At 28.2% G+C, this 26,093-nt stretch overlaps 2 protein-coding genes across 3 annotated transcripts in view; one reads left to right on the forward strand and one right to left on the reverse strand.

The window, feature by feature from the left end:
• LOC124500361 (uncharacterized) overlaps nucleotides 1-25,603 on the reverse strand; it is a 31,371-nt gene extending 5,768 nt beyond the window's left edge. Inside the window, exons 1-5 of one of the 2 annotated variants that reach the window (XM_047064429.2) lie at nucleotides 24,325-25,603; nucleotides 10,564-10,757; nucleotides 9,950-10,455; nucleotides 9,669-9,871; nucleotides 9,461-9,567 (exon numbers count right to left, since the gene is read on the reverse strand). In XM_047064429.2, the coding sequence (XP_046920385.2) occupies nucleotides 9,461-9,567; nucleotides 9,669-9,871; nucleotides 9,950-10,455; nucleotides 10,564-10,757; nucleotides 24,325-24,494 (1,180 nt within the window). In that variant the 5' untranslated portion in view covers nucleotides 24,495-25,603. Of the gene's footprint in view, nucleotides 1-9,460; nucleotides 9,568-9,668; nucleotides 9,872-9,949; nucleotides 10,456-10,563; nucleotides 10,758-12,498; nucleotides 14,747-24,324 lie in introns of those variants that run through there. The other variant, XM_075730782.1, reaches the window with a different exon arrangement.
• Nucleotides 18,486-23,983, forward strand: LOC142597506 (uncharacterized). The gene is made up of 2 exons (XM_075730783.1): nucleotides 18,486-22,918; nucleotides 22,982-23,983. The coding sequence occupies exon 2, from the start codon at nucleotides 23,166-23,168 to the stop codon at nucleotides 23,826-23,828; it is 663 nt and encodes a 220-aa protein (XP_075586898.1). The 5' UTR covers nucleotides 18,486-22,918; nucleotides 22,982-23,165; the 3' UTR covers nucleotides 23,829-23,983.
• Nucleotides 25,604-26,093: the final 490 nt, after the last annotated feature.

Below are 26,093 nucleotides of genomic sequence, written 5' to 3' on the forward strand. Positions count from 1 at the left end.
TTTTTTTCTCGAAAAAAATATCAGTTTCTCTGGCTCTCTCTCTCTCTCTCTCTCTCTCTTCATAAGAAATTTCTTATCATTATCATCAGCATTTTAATCATAATCATGATGATGGTAGCACAAAAAAAACCACACAAGAAACAAACTTGGTTGAAGGTGTTTTTCTCATGGAAATAACAAAGAAACTAGAAAAACACATTTAATTATATACATTATCACAAATGCCAAAATGAAATAAGAGAAAGTAGTCAATGGAAAAATAAATAAATATATGCTACAATGTTTAAAAAAAATGCCATACAGTAATCATCATCATCATTTTACGAATGTTCCAAAAAAAGTTTCAATAAAAAAAAATTCCAAGGAAAAATTTCCCAAATTTCATTGATCAGAGGAATTGAATTTGAATTTTTTCTATACTCTTTTCTAACAAATTTTTTTCCTTCCAATCGATTAAACATCATGTAAATATATGTAAGAAAAGAATATGCTTTTTCTCAAATGTCAAAAGCCAATAAAGAAGGCATTACACACACACACACACACACACACAAACAGGAGGATTTCGATTGCCAAAATCGAACATAATACATACACACACACACACACACATATGTATACAAAGAATTGAAAAATTGAATTCCATTCACATAGAGTTTTGAAGAATTTTTTTTTTTTTTGATTGATGTCTCTCTCTGTTTCTCTCTCTCTCTCTCTCTCTGTCACGCATTTTCATTTTGAACAATATGAAAATGTCAGCAGAATTTAGCCAACAAATTTATGCAATTTAAAAAATGCAGCTAGAATTCATTCATTCTGTTCATACAAAATGCAGCACACACACACACAATGAATGGATAAGAAAAAAAAACCGGGCACGCCATTAAGTCGTTTTAGTTATGTGAATTAATGAAAAGAAAAAAAAATAGAAAAGTGGTGACAACAACCAAACGATATATTGTCATACCCACATATAGCGGCATAGTATATTAGATTCGAAACGAAAATAGATCAGAAAAAAAATTTTTTTTTGTGACGGTAAAAAATGAAAAATCATCAAGCAAAACAGAAGAAACGAAAATACAAATGAATGTGAATGGAAATCGAAAAATTCTTTTGTCATCTTTGTCGAACAAATAACAGTAGTAGTAGTAAGTAGTAGATGAAAAACCGCAACACATCTATTTCATTTGTAATTTGAATGCCATTTTCATCATCATCATCATCATCATCATTGTCATGATATATACAATTCAATTGTGATCATCATCACTGATGATAATTTTCTACTTTTTTTCATTTTTACACCGTGTAAAAGCCGACAAAAAAAACCAAGCCAAAATTCGAGTTGTTTTACATTTATTACACACACACACACACAAAATGATACAATAGAATATCATTACCATTTCATTTTATTCAGAAACCATTATATCATGATACCATGAAATGGATGTGCTGAATTTAATTTAACATCCAACAACAACAACGAAAAAAAAGAATGAATAAAGAAATCTACCAATACCCAATTCTTGATATATACACATTTACAGAATGAAAAAATTTCATTATAATTATATGATGGAAAGTGATGATGATGATGATGATGATGGTGGATGGATGTGGGTGTTATCTTCATAATGATAGCTTCAAGGCCTGATCATCGTTTTTTTTTGAAAAAAAAGAGATATAAATCATCATATAATGTAAAAAGAAAATTCAGAATCAAATTCGATTCCAATGAAATTTTATTCCCATCATCATCGTAATAAAATTAATACTATCAAATAAAATATGTCAATTTTTATTCTGGAACAAAAAAAAATAGGCAGAGACAAAAATTCTTGATATCAATCTAGTAATAATAATGATAATATAGTGCTCAGTATCGATTCTTGTCTATATAAAATATTGTTCGAATATAACAGAATTTAGTAATGAAAAACCAATTTGGAAATGGGTCATCATTACCATGCATGCATATACTAACAGATTTTTTTTCTATTATGATCCAAATCATAATAACCAATATATTATCATGAATCAATGAAAAATATGGAACAAATGTCAGAGATTCTTAACATGGTAAACTGGAAATGCCAAGAAAAATAAACCGAATATATATATACCGAAAATGGGTTATCATTATTTACAACGCAAACGCAAATCCAAACAAAGAGGGAAATAATCATTTTCAACTTCAAGGTCTTCAATATCAACAACAACAACAACAACAACAACGAAAAAAATTCCATCATAAACATTTTTGTACCGACAAGTGTGTGCCAAAAGAAAAAATTCAATAATTGAATCTTGGAATAACTGGCTTTCTTTTTTTTCGATTAATATAGCTCTCAAAAGTATACCAAATTTTTTTTCCTGTATATAGAAAGGAAACAAATCCGGAACAGAAATTTGTAGCCACGAAAAATATGAAAAATGAAAGAAAAAGATTTTTTTTTTTTTTTTTGGGGTGTGAAAATATTATTATTATCATTTTTTTCTAGGCCCATTGTCTTTTAAATGATGATAATGATAATTTCTTTTGTTCATCATCATTACTGCTACTTGGTATTAGTGCATGATGATACATAATTCATAAATAAATTTCAATGAAAGAAACCAAAATGAATTTTTTTTTCTTGTTGTTCACCAAAAAAAACACTGAACAAGACAAAAATTCCAATCTGTAGAATTTTTTTTTTGTTTTGTTTTTTTTTTGGCAGAAAAAATAAAAATTCATCAAGTTCAAACACAACAAAAAACAATTATCAATGAAAGAATCGACTACGACTACAGCAACAAAAACAATGTGTAAAGAATGAAATGTTTGTATACATGAATCCGTGGTAAAATATGAATTTTTTTCATTGAAATGAATGAAAAATTTGCACGGTTTTTTTGGCTATACAAAATATTTGAAATATAAAACCAAAAAAAAAAAAAAAAAAAAAAAAAAATATAAGATCAAGATGTTTGATGGAGAGGGTACCCCTCCTCTTTTTTCTAACCTTCCCTCCCCCTCAATAGACATAGGAAACACAATTCCTTGCAGAATTCAGAAAAAAAGACAAAACATCCACAACAGTAGTAGTCGTCAAAAAAAAAAAAAAAAAAAAAGCACTAAGCCAACACAACACACCAAACAAACATTTACATTGAAGAAACCATTTAATGATGTTTGTTTCCTATCATTATTATCATTCTAGAAGAAACTCAACAAATCTTTATGTACATGTTGTATCCATCACCACCACAACCAGTGCAAAAGACAACTATTTTTTTTTATTCTTTACATCATTCATCCATCAACAACAAAATCAAGATCTTTGAGATTTTGATCATTTTCGAATCGAAAGAATTCACAATTCTCAATTCAGGATTATTGAATGGAATGGAATGAATGAATAAATAGTCAATGAAGCAAACAAGAAAAAAAATATTTGAACGTCATTGACGTAATAATGGCTGTAAGGACCCAGACACAGATACACACACATACACAAACGAAACAGGAAACAAAACAACGATAACAACAACAACAACAAAACAGAATTCCACATATTCCGTGTACGGTTGTGATAAAAATATCGATCGATTCATAATAAAAAAGTTTATATTATATTATGATGATACACAGAAGTAGGAATATTTTTAATGGGTTAAATATTCATTGGAACAACAACAAAAAAAATTCATTCTAAAATTCAAATTCTGGTGGAAAAAAAATTCAGGGTTCACAAATGAAAATTAAAAACAAACTTTAAAAAAAACGAAAAAGTATAAAAATTTGCCATTCATTCATTTCGAATAAATATGATGAGATTGCAACTTTGGTTTTATTGTTAATCACTTTAATTTTTGTTACATACATACACACACACAGACAGACAGAGAGAGATATATGACAATAAATGGTATATTTCGAGATTATCATCAAAACAAAACATTTAGATAAAATTAAAACTCGGAAAAAAAATAAATATAATGACATAGTAGAAAAACACAGACCACAAGAATCAAATTATCCGAAATAATGAATTTAAAAAAAAATCTACTACTAGGGAGACACAAAAAAAAGAATCAAAGTCAATCATCCGTTTATCTTATTATTCTGGTTTTTTTCAACTACTGCTACTACTACTACTAGTACTAATCATCATCATCATCATCATCATCATTAGTTTTAAACGTCTACAGAATAAATAAATAAATGAATAGCGTGTGGCAAAAACAATGAACAAAGAATTCGATTAATTCACTCATTTATTTAGAATCAAGTTCTAAATTGAACAACAACAACAACAGCAGAAAAAACGGAAAAATAAATAAATACAAATCATCAGATAATAAAAGTCAACAATATATATAATTAAACCACTATTAAAAAACAAATTAGAAATTTTTTTGTTTTGTTTTGTTTTGTTTCTGATGAAAAAACAAACACCTTTTACCTTTAAATTTTCAATGAAAAATTCTTAGATCTGAATGAAGAAATCATCTGTAGAGAATTCATAAAAAAAGGCACCAAATGGAAGAATCGAATAGGAAAACGATGACAATGACGATAAATAATGTGATTTAATGAATCAAATTTTTTTTAACAAACAAATAACAAAATAACAATGACGAATGATGAATAATTTGAAATTGGCAAAAAAAAACAGAACAATGAGAATTTGAAAACGAAAACAGAAAAAAATAATTCAACGGTAGAGGTGTGTTTTTTTTTTGTTTTAAGAGTTTATTTTCGGTGATTCGTGATACTTGCTGTTGTTGCCATTGTTGTTGTTATTTGATTCCTGTTTAATCATGATGCACTTATACATATATATACTCACACCACAAAGAAATTGGCCTAAAACATATGCAAGATCACGACAACGACAATGAATGATGTTGACGACAAAACCACCAAAATAACAGACAAAAATTAAATTTGATAAACATTTACACACACACATATAACAGATTTTTAAATGAAATGAAATATATCAACAACAACAACAAAACAAAAATCAATTGAATTCGATTGGATTCATGATGATGATGATGGAAAATTTAAAAAAAAATAAATTCATCATCACACATATACATTTTTTAAATCACATATATATTCAATCCATATTGATAATGATGATGATCATCATCATCATCATACATCCATCCATCCATCGTATCATTATGTGATCATATTTTCATTCGATTTGATTACATTGATCCATGATCTATGATGTTGATGATGATGATGATGATGATGTGATTGATTGATTTTTATTTGTATTGAATCAAAATCAATTTGAATCAATCAAGAGTTATGTTATTCATTCATTATTATTTAGTGTGGTATAATTTCATTTGATAATTTGAAGTTTTTTTTTTTGATGGCAGTATTTTTCAACAGAAACACCCACCGAATAAAAATAAATAAATTATCGATTCATAATAAAATATGGAATTTTCAAAAAAAAAAAAAATAAAATAAAAAAAATCAAAAATTTCAGAAAAAAAAGAAGAAAAACATATCTCGGTACATAAATTGTACATTGGCATTAGAAAAATTTTTTTTTTTTTTGTTTTTTCCTATTTTGATGAAAAGGAAAAACAAATGTGATACATACACATACACACACACACATACTACATGATGATGATGATGATGATGATTATCCTCCATCAGACAAACACACCACACCACAATAACTTGATAGAAGCATTGGATTTTACCATCATCATCATCATTATCATTGGATGAATGGATGGATCATGAACAATTTATTTATTTCATTATCTTCTACCACAACTATGATGATTTTTGGTGTCTTGATCAGTAGTATGTTGATGACGACAATAACACCATCACCATCATCATCAACATCATCTTCAGCAGAAGCAATATCCTACAATCACAAATGTTGATGTGGATGTTTTTTATTTTTTCTTTCTATCATTGCAACAACAAAAAAAAATATTCAAATGAAAATCATTGTACATTTTCACCGTTATGAACAGAAACAAAAACTTGATGAAAACTTTTTGGAAGCACAAAAAAAAAAATTTTGACACCCCCAATTTTTTCGCAAGAACCTTACCAAACTCACAAATAACCGACGACATCACACACACACACAAAAACACAAACAAAAAAAATTTTTTTTTCTTTTAATTCAAGATTTTCTTTATGGAATTCACATTTTTTTCATGTTATTTTTTTCTTTGATCTATTTTTTTTTCTCGATATGAAAAATTGTAGAATAACATAAACACACAAACCTTATTATTGTAGTTGTCGTTGTCGTCGTTGTTGTTTTTTTTTTCGAATTTCTGGTTATAGTAGTAGTAGTAGTAGTAGTGGTTCACATATTATTATTGGATCCAATAAAAACAACAACAACAACAACAACAAAAAAGAAGAAATATTCCTTCAAAAAAGGAAATCGAACCAGATAAAATGTTTTGTTCACACACACACACACATACACATAAATTATGGCCACTTCTTCATTGAAAATTGCACCATCTTCATCATCATCATCAATAACATATATAAAACACGAACCAAACTAAACCAAATTGATTCAAACTGAACCGAATCGAAAAATTATCACCAAGTTGTAAGAAAAAAAACAACGTGCGTTTGCGTCTCTTTCTTTCTGTGTGTGTGTGTGTTTTTCACATCATTTTTTTCATTTTAATATACACAAGAGGCGCCAAGCATGCTGTTTTGGTGTGTTTTTCCTCGCAAGCTATCCTGTTTTCTGGTATCGAATAAAAAAAAGAGAGACAGACAAACAGACAGGCAGAAAGTGAATAGATATTGTGAATTTTTTTTTACTAATACGCATCTGCGTCTGGTGTGTTGTAGTTGCTAACTAAATGCAGCAGACAGACAAACTCCATACAGCATTTTTTTTTCGTCCTATTGACACACTAAGAACACAGAAGAAGAAAAAGACGAAGACGAAGAAAAAAAATTCTTTGGCTTCTTGCTTTCATTTTGTATTGAATATCTTTATTGAAAAAAAAACACACACACAGACACAACTACATTTTTAACACTTTGAACATATTAACATCACTACTACTACTACTACCTATATAATAGAATCTAACTAAACTATATATATAAATTGTATATCCACCGAATTGTAAATATCCATGCGTGTTTGTTGATGATCCAAAGACAAAATATATACTACAAATAATACATTAGAATCCATAAATGATGACGACAATTCAACAATATACACACACACACACACACACATAGAATTACTATATACTACCACTACCAATCATCTATTGATATTTTAGAATCATAATAACCAAAAGAATAGTGAAAAATGATCATCATCAAAGAAGAAATAATAAATTGTTTCCTCGTAGTATTATGTAAATTACACATCATGATGAATTATAAATCAATGAATGATGAATTATCTTAGAAAAAAAGAAATAATCATCATTAATTTATTTGATCAATAATCATTATCATCATTTTTTTCTCTTCTGTTCACTGACTGAATAGTTGATAATTTCTTATTCAAATGGACAATTACGAGAACATTTGTACCTAAAAAAAATAACCAACAAGGATGTAATGTATGAAAAAAAAGACAAAAACAGATTTTTCTACATTTTTAAAAATTGTCAAATAATCAAAAGGGAAAAAAAATTCAGACCCTATGGTCCTATTGTAATCGTGTGTGTGTGTATGTGTAACACAAAAGGAAAGAAATTGAAACACACGAATAAAATTAAATTAAATTCCATTTGCACATCCTCGCAATTGACGTCATAGCTGGTTTTTCTTGTTGTTGTTGCAGTTTTTTTTTCAATAGAAATCATTGTTATCGATTTCGTGGGGCCATTCTCCATAGTTCTCTTTATTAAAAAAAAGTTTTATATTTCTTGTAACCAGATTCAACAACAACAACAATAGAAACGAAAAAAAACTTGTCATTTACGTGGGTGGTTAAGTTTTTCCCATTTCCTGGTCTATCCTGGCTGTTGTTGTTGTTGCTATTGTAATACAAAATTACAAATCTCATACATCACCCAAAATCGATTTATCTCTATTTTTCTTTTGTTTTTTTTTGAATTGATAATTACCAAGGGAGAATATATCAAAGAATATCTTAGGATATTTCCCTCATAAACAACTTATATAGATCATTTGATACAAACAAACTTTTTTTTCTTTTCATTCTCACCATTGCCAACAACAGAATAGAACCAAAGAAAAAAAAACCATCAAGAATTGAAAACAAAAAAAATTCAATCAGAATTCTAATCTAATCTAAATCAAAGATCAAAAAAAGAATGGTAATTTCGACATTTTTATATTCTATTTGATGATGATTGGATAAAAATAGTCGCCCTCCAGTATCACCATCATCATCATAAAATATAACTAGCTTATTATTTGTCTTTGTTATTCAAAAAAAAAACAAAAAATATGATGATGATAATGTTCGGTGAATAACGACAACAATAAGTACAAAGAATATAAAAAAGTTAGACATATTTTGCCATAAATATGATATAAATATAATGATAATAAAACAAAAGATGACAAACATTGTGTGTGTGTGTACCGGCTGGATATTGAAAACTATTGTTTCCAATTTCAAAATTGGATTCTAATTTTATTCAATGAAATTCTCACTCTCTCTCTCTCTCTCTCTCTCTCTCTCTCTCTCTCTCTCTCTCTCTCTCTCTCTCTCTCTCTCTCTCTCTCTCTCTCTCTCTCTCTCTACTCAACTCACATACTTATTTGATGAGGAAACAACATCAAACATCGATATGGAAAAAAAACAAAAAAGGCGTTTCCTCAAGTTAGCAATATATCCTGATGATAATGTTTTTGTTTGATTTGTTGAAAACAAAATACTGAATTTTTTCTCTTTTTTTTTGGTGTCAAGATAAACTTTTAACTAAACAATGTTTTCAATCAGGTAGAAAACACAAAGAAAAAAACTTGTAAAATAATGGAAAAATAAAATAACAAAAATTTCATCATCCGGATTGAACTGAAAAACTGAATGAAAAGCCAGATATCGATGTCATGTGGAAAATGGAAAGAAAAAGTGAGAGAAAAAAGTAAAATCTGATAAATGATGAATTGGCAAAAAAAAAAATTTAAATTAGCGCAAACAAAAAAAAACAGCCTTGATCTCAACTATAACGATGATGAAAATGAAAAAAAAAACTTAAATTTCAATTCAAAAGAGACAGGGAATTCATCCATCATCATCATTAATTAATCGTTCTAGTCAAATCGAATCTTTATGTCATTACAGGGTGTCATGTTGGATTCAAGTATGATGATGATGATGGAAACAAAAATGATAAAAAAAATTCAATTCAATTATCATCGCCATCATCATTATAATTAATGAATTTTTTTTTACAAAAAAAAATAAAAATTTATCAAAAAAAAAATGGAAATTCAACTTACATGTTTTGAACAGAATGTTAAGCTGTTTACAATCATTACCATCAAAATATTGATAAAATGATGTGCCAATCAAGTCATTAACATTATAGCCAAAAAGTTGTTTGATACTAAATTAGTACATATAAATTGTGAAAGAGAAAAAGAGAGAAAAAAAATTGACATAAAAAAAATGTAAACATCATCATCATCATCATCATCAATATCATACCTTTCATCTACATAAGAGAATTTCATATCTGGTAAATGTTTCGATATAAAAACATCACTTTTTAATGGTATTTCCATCCGTATAGGATGCTGTATAACTTCGGCAACAACAATCATATAATGACGATAATTTTCACCAATTAAATTTGCATGTACAGGATTCACCTGTTCCAAATTGATCATACGTCCTTGACATTTGATTACCTATATGTCAAAATCAAAAAAAAAAAATTCAATTAAATTTTCAACAAATCTAAGAAAAAACAAATCACAATGACTCACCTTATAATTGGCTGATTTAAGATTTAAATTTCGACCCTTATTTGTGAGTGTACATTTCATACGTATGAAATATGGTCCAATTGTATCGCCAAGTATTTCATTATTCAACAATGATGATGATGATGATGATGAGGTCGATGGTGATTTCGTTGTTGCTGATGATGATACGTCTTTTTTTACTGGTTCTGTTTTTATTGATAATGAATCCAATGATGATGACGATAATGTCTGTTTAGTTGCATTAAATGCAACAATTGATGGCTGTAAAAGTGATTTAATGTCATCATGATCACATGGATGACTATAATCATAAATGGATTGACCCATTAAATCAATCTGATTCAGGCCAAGATAGTGTTCAACATTTTCAGATAAATAAATAATGTCACCATTTTTAGAAAGTACAAATAAAAATCCATTCAATGTATTCAATAATGAATTGTCCATTGTCATATTTTCAAATTGATTCAATGTACCAATACCATTGTTGTTGTCGTTGTTGTTCACTATTTGTGTTGTTTACAATAAAAAGAACAAATTATGAGCAGTGAGAAAAATTATTAATTGATTCATGAATATGAGGGAAAAAAATTAAAATTCAGTTTATAACTTACCATTGAATGGTTCAATTACTGAACGTATTTTCAGATAATTTATAGCTATCCGTATAAATGATGCTTTATCCAAATGATCCAATATTTTTGTCGGTACTGGCAATATTTCTTCAATACTATCGAATAATTTTGCCTCTTGACTACGGCGTTCACGTGCTGCTTTTCGAGATTTTTCTTTACGTTTTTCTGAATTCCTGTTCATCCCAGTAAAAGAAAGAGATATAGAGAGAAATTAGTTTTCATTTTTTTCGAAATCAGAAAAAAATCACACACACACACACAGTAGCCGAAATTGTTCGGTAATTTCAAAATCAAAACAAAAGAATCTCAAAAAAAAACAACGCTCAATAGCGACAGCTATCGGTAAATTTCGAAAATATTTCTACTGTAAAAAAAAGAAAATTTTTTTAAACCAAAAAAAAAAAAAATTTCCATTACATTTCATCTCGTGAATTTAATCAAATTAAATAAACAGAAAAAAAATTTTTTCTGAAAATCAAAACATATATAGACATATTGATTATCAATGAAGATTTCTATTTCAATCGTTTGTCATTGAATTCGGGAATTTTTTTTCGATATATACAAAAAAAAATAGATAGATAAAAGTTCATAGACGAGGTCAAAGTTTTTCTTCACACACACACACACACACACACACTCATTTAATGATTCAATTTTGAGAAAAAAAAATCAAACAAAATAAAATTACATTCGATAAGATGTGTGTGTGTGTGTGTGTGTGTATGAAGAGAATCACCTTCGCTATAAAATGTGTAATATTTCAATATTTGTAAGTACAAAATAAAATATTGAATACGTGAAATTTTGAGTTTTTTGTTGTTGTTGTTGTTGTTGCTGAAAAAAATAATATTTATCATACTATGTATAACCCAGATCATTCAATCATCATTTGAATAGTTTTGGATTAAAGACGACAATGATTTGACCTCAATTTAATAAATATATGATGATGGTAGTGTGTAAAAATATTTTTTTGGGATTTAAATTTTTTTTTTGAAATCTTTTTTTTTTGTTGGCAATCGATTAGGCTAACTCTATCTTTGATTTCCTGTAAAAAAAATTTACATTGATTTAGGGTCGCCACATAATCATCATCAAGCTCGAGGATGGCTGACTAGATTTCCGTTTCATCAATGTTATCGATCAATACACAATATATAAAATTAATCGAATTAATCAATCATCGAAGGTCGGTGATCCTTTTTTTTGCCATGACAAAAACAAAACTAAACAAAAAAAAAAAAAAAATGTTCCGCTACGCATATCAGAACAAAAACAACAAAATATACGTGCCATTCGGATCGCATTTCGTAACCCAACATCATGGCGGCCATCATTATATGATGAAAGGGTTTTCCTGTAATTTTTATTTTCGTGTTGCATGAGAAAAAAAAATTGGAACAAAATTCTTCAAAACAGTTTGTAGAAGAAAAAAAAATTTTGTAAAAACCAGAAAAAAAACAACAAAAATCATCAAGAATTCACATGATTCAATTCATCATTTATCGGTGGAAAAAAAATTGAAACGGGAAATGCAATTTTTTTAAAAAAATTAATAGGAATTTGTATGAAAACAAAAATCAAATGTTTTTCCATTTCTTTTTCACAGTAATTCTCGCAAGCAATAACAACAACAACAACAACAACGGAAAAATTGTCAATTTTTTTTATGTTAACTTCTGGAATACAAATGAAATCCTGTTTAAAATAAAATGTCAATTTGATAATCGAGAAATGTATCTATCTAATGATTATTACTATACAAACATAAACATATGGACTGGACAGGACATAACATCAACAAAATAGAGAAGAAAAAAAAGCAGATCAAATCAAATCAATTTTTTTTTTGGCTGACCAATTCCCCTCAATACACACATACACACACACAGACACACGCAAAACACATACATTATTAAATTATCGGCATTTGAAACATCAAATTCGTCGTCATCATCATTATTTTTATTATTAATAAAAATATTATTATTGTCGTTCATTATTAAAGCGGACGACGACGGCGATGATGATGATGAAAAAGTTATGCGATTTATTTTATCCATCATTGATGATGATGTGAATGATTCTTGGAATCTATCATGAATCAAATGATGATGTTGTTGTTGATGATGAGAATCAGGATGAAGATGATGATGGAAAAAAGAAGGATGAGGTTCATTATAAGCATTCAATAATGATAATGATGAAAATCCGTTATTATCCATGGTTAAATAATGAAACGACTATCTTTGAACCGGATTTTGATAATTGTAACAATAAATGACATAGGTCATGTATATTTATTTAATTTAAATGGTCATGGATTGCACAAGAATAATGATGTGATGATAAACAAAAAATCATAACCACTTTAAACAAGTTTAAAATGTAATTTTTTCAATTGATTTTGAAAAAAAATTTGGTACATTTATCTATTCTCATTACATTTGTTGTTGTTATCTGTCATTCAACAAGAAAAAAGTGGATTTTTATCTCTATTTTTGTCAATTAAAACCACTCATCAATTGATTGATTGATTGATTTGATCTGATTGATTGATCAACACACATAAGTGCCACGGTGATCTTATAAATTTTTTTTTATAATATTGAAATTAATATCCATTATCATATTATATATCCACCACACACACACAAACACACACATAAATCAAGGCTGTTGTTTTTTGAATTTGGTGTTAATTACAATATAAAGATTGTCATCGTAAACGTTTTATAGTAATATAGTGTTTACAATGCACAGAAGCAAAATTATAAATCGGATATAAATGATAATGATTTGTAATTATCACACCATTCGGTATACACACAAACACACAATGGTTTATAAGTGTGTAAGTGTGACATTTAACGATGATTATAACATTAATAAAAATCTATATTATAAATTGGTTATATATTTTAATCAATATGTATGACAATCAATCAATCAATCAATATGTCACATTCAAAATGATGATCGATGATAATAAATAAATAAATAAATGATGATTGTCAAATCGAAATAGCCGGAAATTGTGATCTATCGATTTATTTATTCATACGACAATCAATTTTTTTTTTAAATCATTGTTGATAATCCACACACACACATAGAAAACGTTTCGTTGGTTGTTGGTGAAATTTAAACAAAAAAAATAATTTAAACGATTTGTCGGTTGCAGATTGATTTTTTCTGTCAAATATCTGGATCAAATCTGTCGAATGTGGATCGAGAAATTTTTTTTTTTTCGTTGACACACACACACAGTCAAAATATGAAATGATCCATTTTTTTCTCTATAAACTACCGTCAATGATTTTAAATCAGAAAAAAAAATTTGATATATCGTTGTCAATAATGATGATGATGATGACATAGAAACTGGGAAAGAAAATTAAGAAAAAAAAAAAATAGCGGCAAACGACAATTTTTTTCCACACACACATACACAAAATGTCGTTATGGTCCATGTCATCACATATAATTATCATCAAAAAAAAAGTTTTTTTTTGTTTGTTTGCTTGTTGATCAATCAATCGATAGGTCCAATAATGATGGATATGATGATATGAATATTGTGGGTGTAATGGTGGTGGTCGTAGTCGTTGTCATCATCATCATCATCATCAATAAATCATTGACATAGACACATCTCGATAGAACTGGATATTATTGTATATCGAGTACATCAATATCAGCAAAAAAAAAGATCAATACAAAAATATTGACTACTATATACGGATATATTTGGATGACACCATCATTGATTTTTTTTCTATATATATTCATACACACACACACAGACAAAACACAAACTTCAATGTAAATAGTTTAATTATTAGATTTACGACGACAACGACAACAACAACAATATGTGATGATCGAAATGATGAGAAATAATACCATAAAAAACATCATCAGAATTAGATATCTTGAATAGACGAAACCTGGATGTTCCGGGAATTCCATTTTCATTTTCCATTGATAACAAAAAAAAATTTCGTAAAATGGATAAATTGTAGAGCATTAGTGGTAATAAATTTATTATTATTACATCAACGAAAAACAAAACACACAACAATTATATAGCCACCAAGATAAAGAATGAAAGAAAAAAAAAAATGCAACAAGTTGCCACAAACGTATAGAAATTCATATAATATATAATGATCATCAAAATGGAGAAACCGAAAAAAAACTATGAGAATATGACGCATGCACACAACATTGGAAAAAAGTCTTTGAATGATGATGATGATAATCAGAGAAGAAGACGAACAAAAAAAAAAATCAAAAGCAGCAGCATTTAAAGACATAAAAATGCAGCAATATAAAATTGTGTGTGTGTGTTTTGAAATGCAATTTACAAAATGATTATGATAATCTCACACATCCACACACAGTAATTAAAATTTATTTTGAATTTTTCTGATGACGTAGAATGAAATTATTTTTTTTTCTTTTCTTTTTTCCTTTCCCATTTTTTTTCCACATAACAATGTAACATCATCATTATCATTATCATTAAACGAATTTGAACCAGAAAAATACATTTCATCATTATTGCAATAATAAGAAGAAAAAGGCTTATGATCATCATCGATATCTTGTGGGGATCATAGAAAAACAAAACACACACACACACACATACATATCATCATCTTCGAAGAACAGTGGTGTTCAGAGCAACCACTACAACAACAACTGATCATCAACAAAAAAAAGGAGAAAAGAAAAAAATGAAATTCAGTTGCACTCTAACAAACACTTTGATAGTGATTGAAATTTTATTTTTTTTCCACTCTTTGGATAAAGAAAAAAAACAGTTGAATACATCATTACACTTAAACAACAACCAAAATTAAAAAGAAAAAAAAAGAAAATTTATTGAATTTTAAATTAGGGGCTAAAAAGCACCTGAATATTATTTTCTAGTGCACAGGTGTGAATAATTCCGTTCCCTCTCTCTCTCTCTCTCTCTCTCTCTCTCTCTCTCTCTCTCTCTCTCTCTCTCTCTCTCTCTCTCTCTCTCTCTCTCTCTCTCTCTCTCTCTCTAATAAATTGATCATTATCGAAAAAAGAAATCTTTCCAACGGCAACAGAGATCATTGATTTATATTTTACACTTGATAATTACACTTAAAAATATTCAGTGCATAGTAATAAAAAAAAACAAACAAAACATTGTTGTTGTTTTCAAACGGAAATCAATAATTTTTTTTGTGGTTGCTAAGACGATATTCTTTTCTTGATTCTTGATACATGGAAAATACATTATCAATAATTAAACGAAACAGTGAAAAAAAAATTCATTTAAAAAGCAATCAATAGAATCAATTTAATATAATTATCTATTAATCAATAAAATAAATCATAATCGATGATAGATGAATCGATTGGTTATTAATGTACGAAAACGGATGTACCAAATTGTACTTGTGAATAAAAATCGATTTATTCAATCAATAAACAACAACCAACGAATTGACAATTGTATGACATATAAAAGTTGACAGTTTCAATATAACGATTACACCATCATCGTCATCATCATCAGGACACATAAATTGTGGCAAATCCCTCGAAACGAAAACGAAAAACGTCATTTAGCAACAACAGCAAAAAGAACTTAATTTGAAAAAAAATTCAATACAATCGTATAGAATAATGGGGAAGCGAAAAAAAACGATTCCTTTTATCATGAATCAATCATTATATCTCATCAAGATCCAAAAACAACATCGTTACCACCTGTAGTTATTATCATCAAAAAAAAGGAAAAATAAAAAAATCGGCATTATGGAATGAATAAATGATTGAAAGCAAAAGCAAAAAAAAAATTAATAAGAATTTTTTTTTGACGCAAAAAAATATGAATTTTTAATCATAAATTAACAGGTAATCAAAAAAAAAAAAAAAATTCTTTTGTCCATATCATCTGAGCATTTATAAATTAATTTTTTTTCTGATTATCATTTTCATGATGATGAAGTGAAGAGGAAAAAAAATCACAAACATTCATTATCATCACTTTTTAATCATCATATTTCTGTGTGATGATGATTAAAAAAACATGTTTTTGAAGTTTCTGTTGTACAAAAAAAAAAAAAAAAAAAAAACGAAAACGAAAACGAAAATATATCGAACGATTAAATCATAATTTGGAAAACAGAACAACGAAAAAAAAATCGTTTCCTAACTATATTAGATAGAATGATAATGATCGTATTATTCTTGAAAAAAAATGAGAAATATAACGAAATTTTGAATAAATTACAGATGTATGTATATATTTTTTTATCATTATTATTACAAATACACCTGAAATGACGTCAATTTCAATATTTCATCATCAACATCCAAAATGAAAAGAAAAACATTTATCTGTAAATAAAAAAAAAAGATTTCTTTGGTTAGATAAAATGATGAACAAGAATGAAATACAAGAATTCACATTTATGGTTGTTGACGATCAGGAACCAACAACCATGGTTGTTGATAAGCAATAGCAGCAGCAGCAGCAGCAGTCATGTTTTTTTATTATTATTTATCAATTTGAATGAATCGATTACCCGAACAATTTTTTCCTTCTTGTTTTGAAATCAATAATGAAAAAAAATTGATCATCATTCATCATTATGTTCAACCTTTGATGACAAGAAGAAGAAGAACTGAGATGAAATGAAAATGAAAATTATCAAGAAAAAAAAACCATGACCATTCCATGATGGTTGGATGATTGTACAAAAGTAAAATGCATGACACATTCCATGATGGTTGGATGGTAGAAATTGAAAAATTTTATTATCATTCCCTAAAGGTAAATTTTTTCATTATAAAATAAATATATATAAACGAATGAATCCGTTAACTAATTTCTAATTATTCTAATGATGAACTCTTTCGATTACCATGATTACCAAGAAAAAAAAACCACCGCACAAACATTCGAATTAACGATGAATGATAACCAGTTATTGTTATTGAATAACCTGTTGTTGTCATCATCATCATCATCTGTACGTAAGCAACAAAACGAGAGAAAAAAATTAATGATTTTTCCAATGAAAAAGAATGATTTGATTATTATTGATCATTTTACCTCTACCATTAACCCCTATCTTGTATATAACGCATCTGCAATTTTTTTTGCAGAAAAAACACTTTTTTGTTTGTATAAGACGCGCATTATAAACAAGACTTTGGGGTATATTTACAAATCAATAAACAAGTGATTGCAGCATCCATCCTCAAAAGTGTGTGATTATTAGTTGAAAAATAAATAAACAAGAATCCTTTGAAAGCTAAAAACGAATTAATTAATTAAGTTATGGAAAAAAATTGCAACTAATCCTTGAAATGTCATCATCATCATCATCATGAACTGATCGATCGATTGATCAAATGATTCGATAATATTTTAATCGATATTCAAAATATATGATTGGCAATAGCGATGACGATTCATGATCATCTTGATATAATCATTTTAAAGCGAGATTAACATAATGATTATGGCGATGATGTAATTGATTATGTCAATGTTAAACAAATAATTCGTTGGTGATTCCATTTTTTAGTGACTAGAATTTGAAAATTAAAAAAAAAAATCAACAGGTGCAACACACACAAAAAAAACAGAAAAAAGTAATGATAAACAAGAAAAAACTAGTTATCAAAAACTTATGTATGTGTGTGTGTGTGAGTGTGTAAATATCATGTCAAAAAATAAGGAATTTCTCAATTAATTAATCAATTTGAAGAAAAAAAAATCTACATAAACCTTGAACATCACCATGAATGGTGGTCAGATTATATCAATTTTTTTTATTTATCAAATGTCATCCATAAACAGAAAAATAAACAAACTAGATATAGCCAGTTGTATATTATTATTTTTTTTTTTGGTTTGGCAAATTTTTTCACCCTTGCTGTTCAAGTTGTTCAAAGTTTTGTTCTGTAAATTCGGATGAAAACAAAACAAAAAAAAATTCAATTTCAAAAATTTCACTGTTTTTTTCTCTTGACATTCACTTATCCAGAAAAAAAAATCTCATCAGATAAAGATTATAATCATGATAATTGACTGAATGTATCGGTTTTTTTCCTATTGATACTAAACGAATATCCAATACAATCATTCTATTCGAATCAATGTGAATAACAAATTTTGATTGCAAATTGGTAGTGATTATTTTTGATATGATATGATTCCAAGCATAACAAAGTTGATGAACAGGTTCTATACACTAGCTTGCTCTTTACATTCATATTAACAATCTTGATCATCATCATCATCATCATAAGTTCATACGAAATAGAAAAATAAATAAATATAAATCCAGGGTCATTCAAGACGGTGAATTGAATTCAGCATATTTTTTTCAATAAAAATTATAATTTTGGATCATTTTCATTAGTATTTTTTTTCAAAATTAGAACCATTTCCACGTCGAGTGTTGCCATCTGTTGATGTAGAATGAAAGCATTATTTTGAAGAAAAAAAAATTCCACCAAATATTTTATATTTGTCATGAAAAATGTATTCGAAATGTGAAAAGAACAAAAAATACAATTGTAAAGCCAACACACACATGCAAAATAAGGTCGGAGAAAAACTAACTGTCCAGATCTAGTTTGATCTGGAAACAAAACAAATAATAATAATATAATAGGAAGATACCGTATCCGTCCATCATTGGTATCCTCATCAATGTAGCCTCTAAATAATGAAGTTTAAATTTCGAAAAATCTCATGACTAAAAACAAAAATATAGCGGCAAACTCTAACAACAACAACAACAATCCTCGTTGGATTTTGTTGTTGTTGTTATTGCCGTCGTTGGTTGATGTGATAATAATAACTGATTTGCATTTCATTTACTGATAATTTGAAACCATACACCAAACACAAACACACATATATACACACAAATGCACAGGTTTGGTCTGAAATACCGCTACAACCTAAATCAGGAAAGAAAATAAAAAGGAAATAAAAACCCAAAAACGCAAAAAAAAACATATAATAACGTGTGTTTGTATTGAAGAAAAATCTAGAAACCTTAAAAAATTATTGTTGATGAGGATACAAAATAATAATAATTGTCAATCAGTTCAAGGTAACATCGTGAAAGAGAGAGAGAGAGAGAGACAGAAAAAGAAAAAATGATGATTATGAAAAATCCAAGGATATTGAGAATGTGTGAAGAAAAACGAAAAACCAGAAAAAACCGACAATAAATTTGACAAATAAATCCAAACAATTTGAATGAAATAAAACCACTCATCATCACCTAAAGAAATTTTGATAAAAGAAATGAAAAATTTCGGAAATTTTCCAAAAAAAAAAAACACGACAAACTCTTATAAACACACAAACACACACACACACCGAATCATCACATGGCAACAAAACCAGAAAAAAAATTGATGATGATAAAATTGAAAAAGATCTATAAAAACCTTAAAAAATGAAAACAAAAAAAATGAACCAGATAAAAAAAAAATAGAAGCCAATAGAAAAAAAAGTTGGCTACATTCGTTTTGTACAAATAAGGAAAAACAACGTTCATCGTCATTTTGATTATTTTTAGATGATGATGACGATGATGATGTTTAGTGAAAGCATTAAGATTTAAAACTACATATATTATAAATCTAAGAGTATTTTTTTGGTGGGTAAAAAAAAAGTTGAAAGTTCAAGTTTGAATTGACGAGTAACTAACCTACTACTAATACTTGATCTTAGGTTATCTTGTCAATTATTAAAGATTTTCTTTTTTTCCCTTGATTATAGATCGATGGCCTGTGTGTATTTTTTTTGTGTTTGACATCAAATTCACAACAAACAGTGAGAGAAAATTATTATTATTAATTATAAATCCTAAATTAAAGGCAATGACTTTTTTGTGTTCATATTTTGGCACCTATACAACAACGTTTGTTCATCATTTTTTTTTGTTTCTGTCTTTTGGCTTCTGTTTTCTGAAAAATGAGAGTTTTCCACATAGGGAAAAAAATTGATCCATTAAAAATAAATCGATCTGAAATCGAAATTAGATTCTTTCTTCTTTTTTTTGAAAGGTCATATTCCACATAATAATTTGATAGTGGATCAATTTTTTCATTAAATGAAGAAAAAAAATCTATATGCTACAATGTTTGAATATGAAATTCCAAGATATTCTTCTTCATCATATAGCTAGTTTGTATGCGAAAAAAAAATTTCGAAAGAGAAAAAAATCACAAGAATAAATTCTAAAGTAAAAAAAATGATTAAAAACATTCGTTTTATTCCTATTTTATAAAGATATATAAAAATCGATTAATGTCAAATAATCGATTTCAAAAAAAAAAAAAAAAAAAAAAAAAAATAAAAAAAATAAAAAAAATAATGATCTATTGTCATGTAAATTTAAACTGATTTATAAATTATTGACTTGGTACTTGCAGCACACAAGACATTCTTTATGTTCAGATGTATTTTTAAATTCTAACCATTCAAAAAACCATTCATTTTGATACAAGATTCAGTTGCAAAAACACACAACGCTACATTATTAGCAATGGATCGTCTATGTGAAATACTTTATAATTTTCTTGCAATCAAAATCATTAAAATGGCCAGATTTTTACGTATTGAAAAAAAGAATACCATTTCAGATATATTTCAATCAGATTATTATTATGTCCATTTTTTTCTAACTAGAATATCTTATCGATTAGATGAATATGAAGACCATCGTATTCCAATGACATATCGAAGATTTAAAAGTGCAATATTCATCACTTTGAATGGCTTATGCATAATTATAACATTGACATTATATGTATGTATGAAAGAAAGTAAAATTTTGATCAACTATAAATATTTGGAAGAAATAATCAATATTCAAAGACTTGATATAATAATCATTTGTACATTATGTATGGTATGTATTGGTGAATTGATATCACTTCGTTTATTGTTTAAAGTTGTTACATATAAATCACCAATGCATGATATTGTGATGAAAAATCTTCAATTTAATGATCAACGTTTAACATCAAATCATCTACGATATTTACATCAATATTATTTATTTTTAAAAACTATAGGAACTATATTAAGTGTCATCATATTTCTATGTATTATTCTAGGATATGTTAGCGAAATATCATTACTAGTTTGGTCATATTTTGAAAACAAAATCTACTATACTATGACGCTAAGGATGTGTGTAAACTGCGGCGAAGCTGAGCCGGCCATTCCTGCTTATTTTCAGTACAAACCTAACTATTTGGTATGAATAACTCAGTGTGTTTTATGTGTGTGTTTCTGAGCATACGTTCAAAACAATTGAATCCGCTGAACAATTCGTCCAGCTCACAAGTAGAAGTCGCTTTAAAGAAACGCATTCTGTGGTATGTAGCTTTGACAAATGGAATCATTGTTCTAGCTCAGCACACGTTGTTGCAGCTTTTGCATCCAATAGATGGTGCAGTCATTCAATAGAACATAGAAAGAGTTCGAATTCGAATTTTTCGAATTGATTATTGTGATAATACATGTGACACACGTGATTTTCATTTTGTGTGCCTGTGTGAGTGAGTATTTGATGATGAAATCATCATTTTTTATGATTTGGATTTGTTTACGAAAGTATTCTGGATCTGTGATTCGACATGATTCAGCTCGAAGTGTAATGCCCAATTTAAGAAGCCATTATTGTATTCAGCAAAATTGGCTGATCTCATATTGACAGGAACGCACAAAAACACGGAGGCTCTGATTCCTCGGATCATTTTCAAACAAATTTATCAAGATCCTGAAATGACACAAAATGGTGCGTAGACAATTTCCTGTGGTGTTGGCTTTTGCTCTGACAATTAATAAGTCTCAAGGGCAATCTTTCGAAAAAGTAGGTGTATACATTGATAACAAGTTTTACAAATGGAATGATGCATGGCTCTTTCCCAATGCAAAAATCCAAATAATCTCCAGAATCACTTCAGGATATTGAGGAAAAGCAAGGTGCTATTTTGCTGAAAAAAACAACGATCGCAGCATCTACACCAATCAATATCGTATTCCGCCAACTAATCAATATCGATGAACAATAATAAGTATGCTGTTTGATCGATAAGTTGATGTTGGATTTACGTAACATTTTCAAAAGTGTCAGGTACAATACAAAATCTAATCTGACCCTGCGGTACCAAACCGAAAGCCGGAAGCAAAACGCCGTGCATAGAAATCCACCGTCAGGCACGAAGCGTTAAAATTGACACCTTTGGCTGGATGCCAAGCAGGGGGGGCGGCGCAGCCGCCACATCAATTATATATGTAAAGCAGAACAAAACACACAGATTATAAAAATAGAGAAAAAACAAAAGTTTCTATATCCAGCTATATTGACCGTCAAGGATTGATACCTTTGACTGGATACCAAGCAGGGGGGGCGGCGCAGCCGCCACCCCTGCGGGTATCCAGTTATATTGACCGTCAAGGAGTCAGCCCCGCAGGGCCAGACCAGGACAGGCGCGAAGCGCCTGTTCTCGGGCTGGTTACATTTATTCAGCTACTGACATTTATGACATTATTTTTCTCAGTATGTTTTCATTTTGATTTCATGATTACTGCCCTATTACTTGGTACAATAACTGCTGGTTTTATATCGGAATTTCTTAAATTACGTTCAAAACAATTATCACAATTTTTACAACTTAATCATTTATCGAAACAAATTCCAATGATGAAATTTAAATGGAATCATATTCATCAAGAATATGTTGATCTTTATGAAAAAACAGCAGCGATCGATAAGACAATTAGCTTCGTATTATTATATTTGGAATCAGCTTCGAAAATTGCATCAATATCAGCCTGTATATTCTATAGTCGTCAAATCAGAATGGGAATTTCTAATTCAATAGTTCTTTGTGGAATGTTATTGGTATTTGTTTATACAAGTGTTTTATATACACGATTAACATATTCACCGACATATAATCATCAATACTGTCAATCATTATTGAAATGGATGGCAAAACGTTCAATTATTAGGAATAAAACCAAGAAACAATTCATGAATGCAATGGTCAAGTCAAATTTATTTCTACAGACAATGACACAAAATGAATTCGGTTTTCATTGTGGTCAAGTGTTTTTCATTACGAAATTCCAAGTTCTGAAATTGTTCATGATGCATCTGCCATTGATAACAATGTTTTACAAAAAAATTTGCATGGTATAAACAATGACAAATCTCTATGATTCCACAATCACTTCAGAATATTCAAAAAAAAAAAAAAAAAAATCGACATTTCCAATCAAATGATTCTTGCAACTAAACACAGAACACAAACATAAACAGTGTGACGATTGTTTCTCATTAATTCAATGATCAATCATCAATGAAAAAAATAAAATAAAATATTCATAATCTAATCTGATTTCATATTCATTTCAACTTGTTAGACAAGTTTTTCTTGCCTCTCCTCTCCATTGATTCAAAATCTTGCACCATCAACAATCTAATCTCAATGTTTAACGAATAAAAAAAAATTTCAATCATCTGAAAAATCAAATTATCATTATTAATCAATTATATATGTAAAGCAGAACAAAACACACAGATTATAAATTTTTTTATATAGAGAAAAAACAAGATTTGTTAGTTTCTATCACACACACATTCACACATAAACACATCAAAAATTTGAAAAAATTAAATAAATAAATAAACTTACTTTCGTTTGGTCATTTTATTTTTCGGTTTACCCGTATTCATTTTTGATGTTTGATGATTAACCTTTATTGATGATAATGGCGGTGGTGGTTGTGGTTTGACCATATCCAATAATGGAACGGCAACCACAACCGTTGTTGTTGTTGTTGTTTTCGGCATTATCGATTCCATTATTTTTCACATTTAAATGGATTCTTAGATTCGTTAGTTTTGTCAAGTTACAATAAACAAAATACATACACACACACACACAAACAAATCTTTACAACACTCTGTATTCTGAACAATAATCTTCAGTAAAATTACTGGTGAAAAAAAATCTTTCAAATGCACACGCACACACACAAACACAAATTGATTGTATAGTACAACAAAAATACGTACACAAAAAATGATATCGTATATATATATCGAGTTTTAAAGCCAAAACAAACTAGGTCATTTCATCATCATCATCATCACTAAAAGTCACTCGTAAGTATACAACAAAAAAAACATAACCACATTATATTGAATGCTGTGAAGAAGAAAAAAAGACAAAATGATCGAATAATATTTGAATAAAAAAAGGAAAAAAATTCCAAATTGTAATGATTTGTCCGTGTGCACACAGTATTTGGTGAATTATAAATCGAATAAAAATGATGAAAAGTCAGAATTTGTTCGAAAATTATCATTGTTGATTAAAATGATCCTTGAATAGTTGTAGTTCTCGTACTAAATTTTCATATTATTTGATTTCGATTAAAATCCAGATAGATCAATAATGTTGTTATTGATGATGATCTAAACGGATGATTGATTGAAAAATGTTTACAAGTGTCTGTCGATTTGTTTTTCTTATTGATTGAAAAATAATTCACAAATAATCAATAATCGAACGGGAAAAAAAATTGCCAAATTTGATTGGTTTTTTTTCTCTTGTTGTTGTTGCTGTTGTTTGCTTGGAAGAAAAAAAATCTTTTTAATCAATATAGCAATATTTTTATATTCAATCGATTCAAGATTTATTCATTATTAACGACAGCAGAAACAAAAAACATAAACACAAAATTAAATCACCATTGTAATCAATTTGTCAATGATAAATAATGATGATGATGATGATGATGATGAAGCTGATGATGTTCCAGACAATTTTATTTTATTTTTTTTTAACAGAAAAAAATCCAAAAAAAAAAATTTTGATAAAAACAAATCACAAATTCATAGAAAATACATGCACTCGAATAGCTCGAATACACACAAACACACACACACACGATACATTAGATGTGGATGGATAGAGGGAGAGTTGTTTTTTTTCTGATAGAAAGAGAGAGAAAGAAAAAGAGGATGATCATCGAATACAAAAAAAAAAAAAAAAACATACACACATAATGGTAGTGGCATAAGAATCCTAAAAGATCCAAATATTTTCAATTTATACTAGCAGCATTATTTATGATGGGATCCATGTGTGCGTGTGTGTGTTTTTATCATTTTTTTCTTTTCATCATCATCATCATCTTTAAATCAATTTTTTTTCCTTCTCATATTCTTTTCTTGAATAATTTTCACGAAAATAAATGATCCACCAAATGAATGATGTTTTTTTTTGTTCCTTTTGATTTTATCATCATAACTATATGTTCTTCTTCTTCTTCTTCTTCTTCTCTCTCTCTTTTGATATATTAATATAAGGATTTTTATCATTTTCGAGTGCATATTGGGGGGGGGGGAATGAATGAATGGAAAACAATATATGAAAAGGAGGAGAAGCGACAACGA

The sequence above is a fragment of the Dermatophagoides farinae genome, chromosome 4 (assembly GCF_024713945.1).
Source record: "Dermatophagoides farinae isolate YC_2012a chromosome 4, ASM2471394v1, whole genome shotgun sequence".
In the NCBI taxonomy this organism is placed as follows: domain Eukaryota; kingdom Metazoa; phylum Arthropoda; class Arachnida; order Sarcoptiformes; family Pyroglyphidae; genus Dermatophagoides; species Dermatophagoides farinae.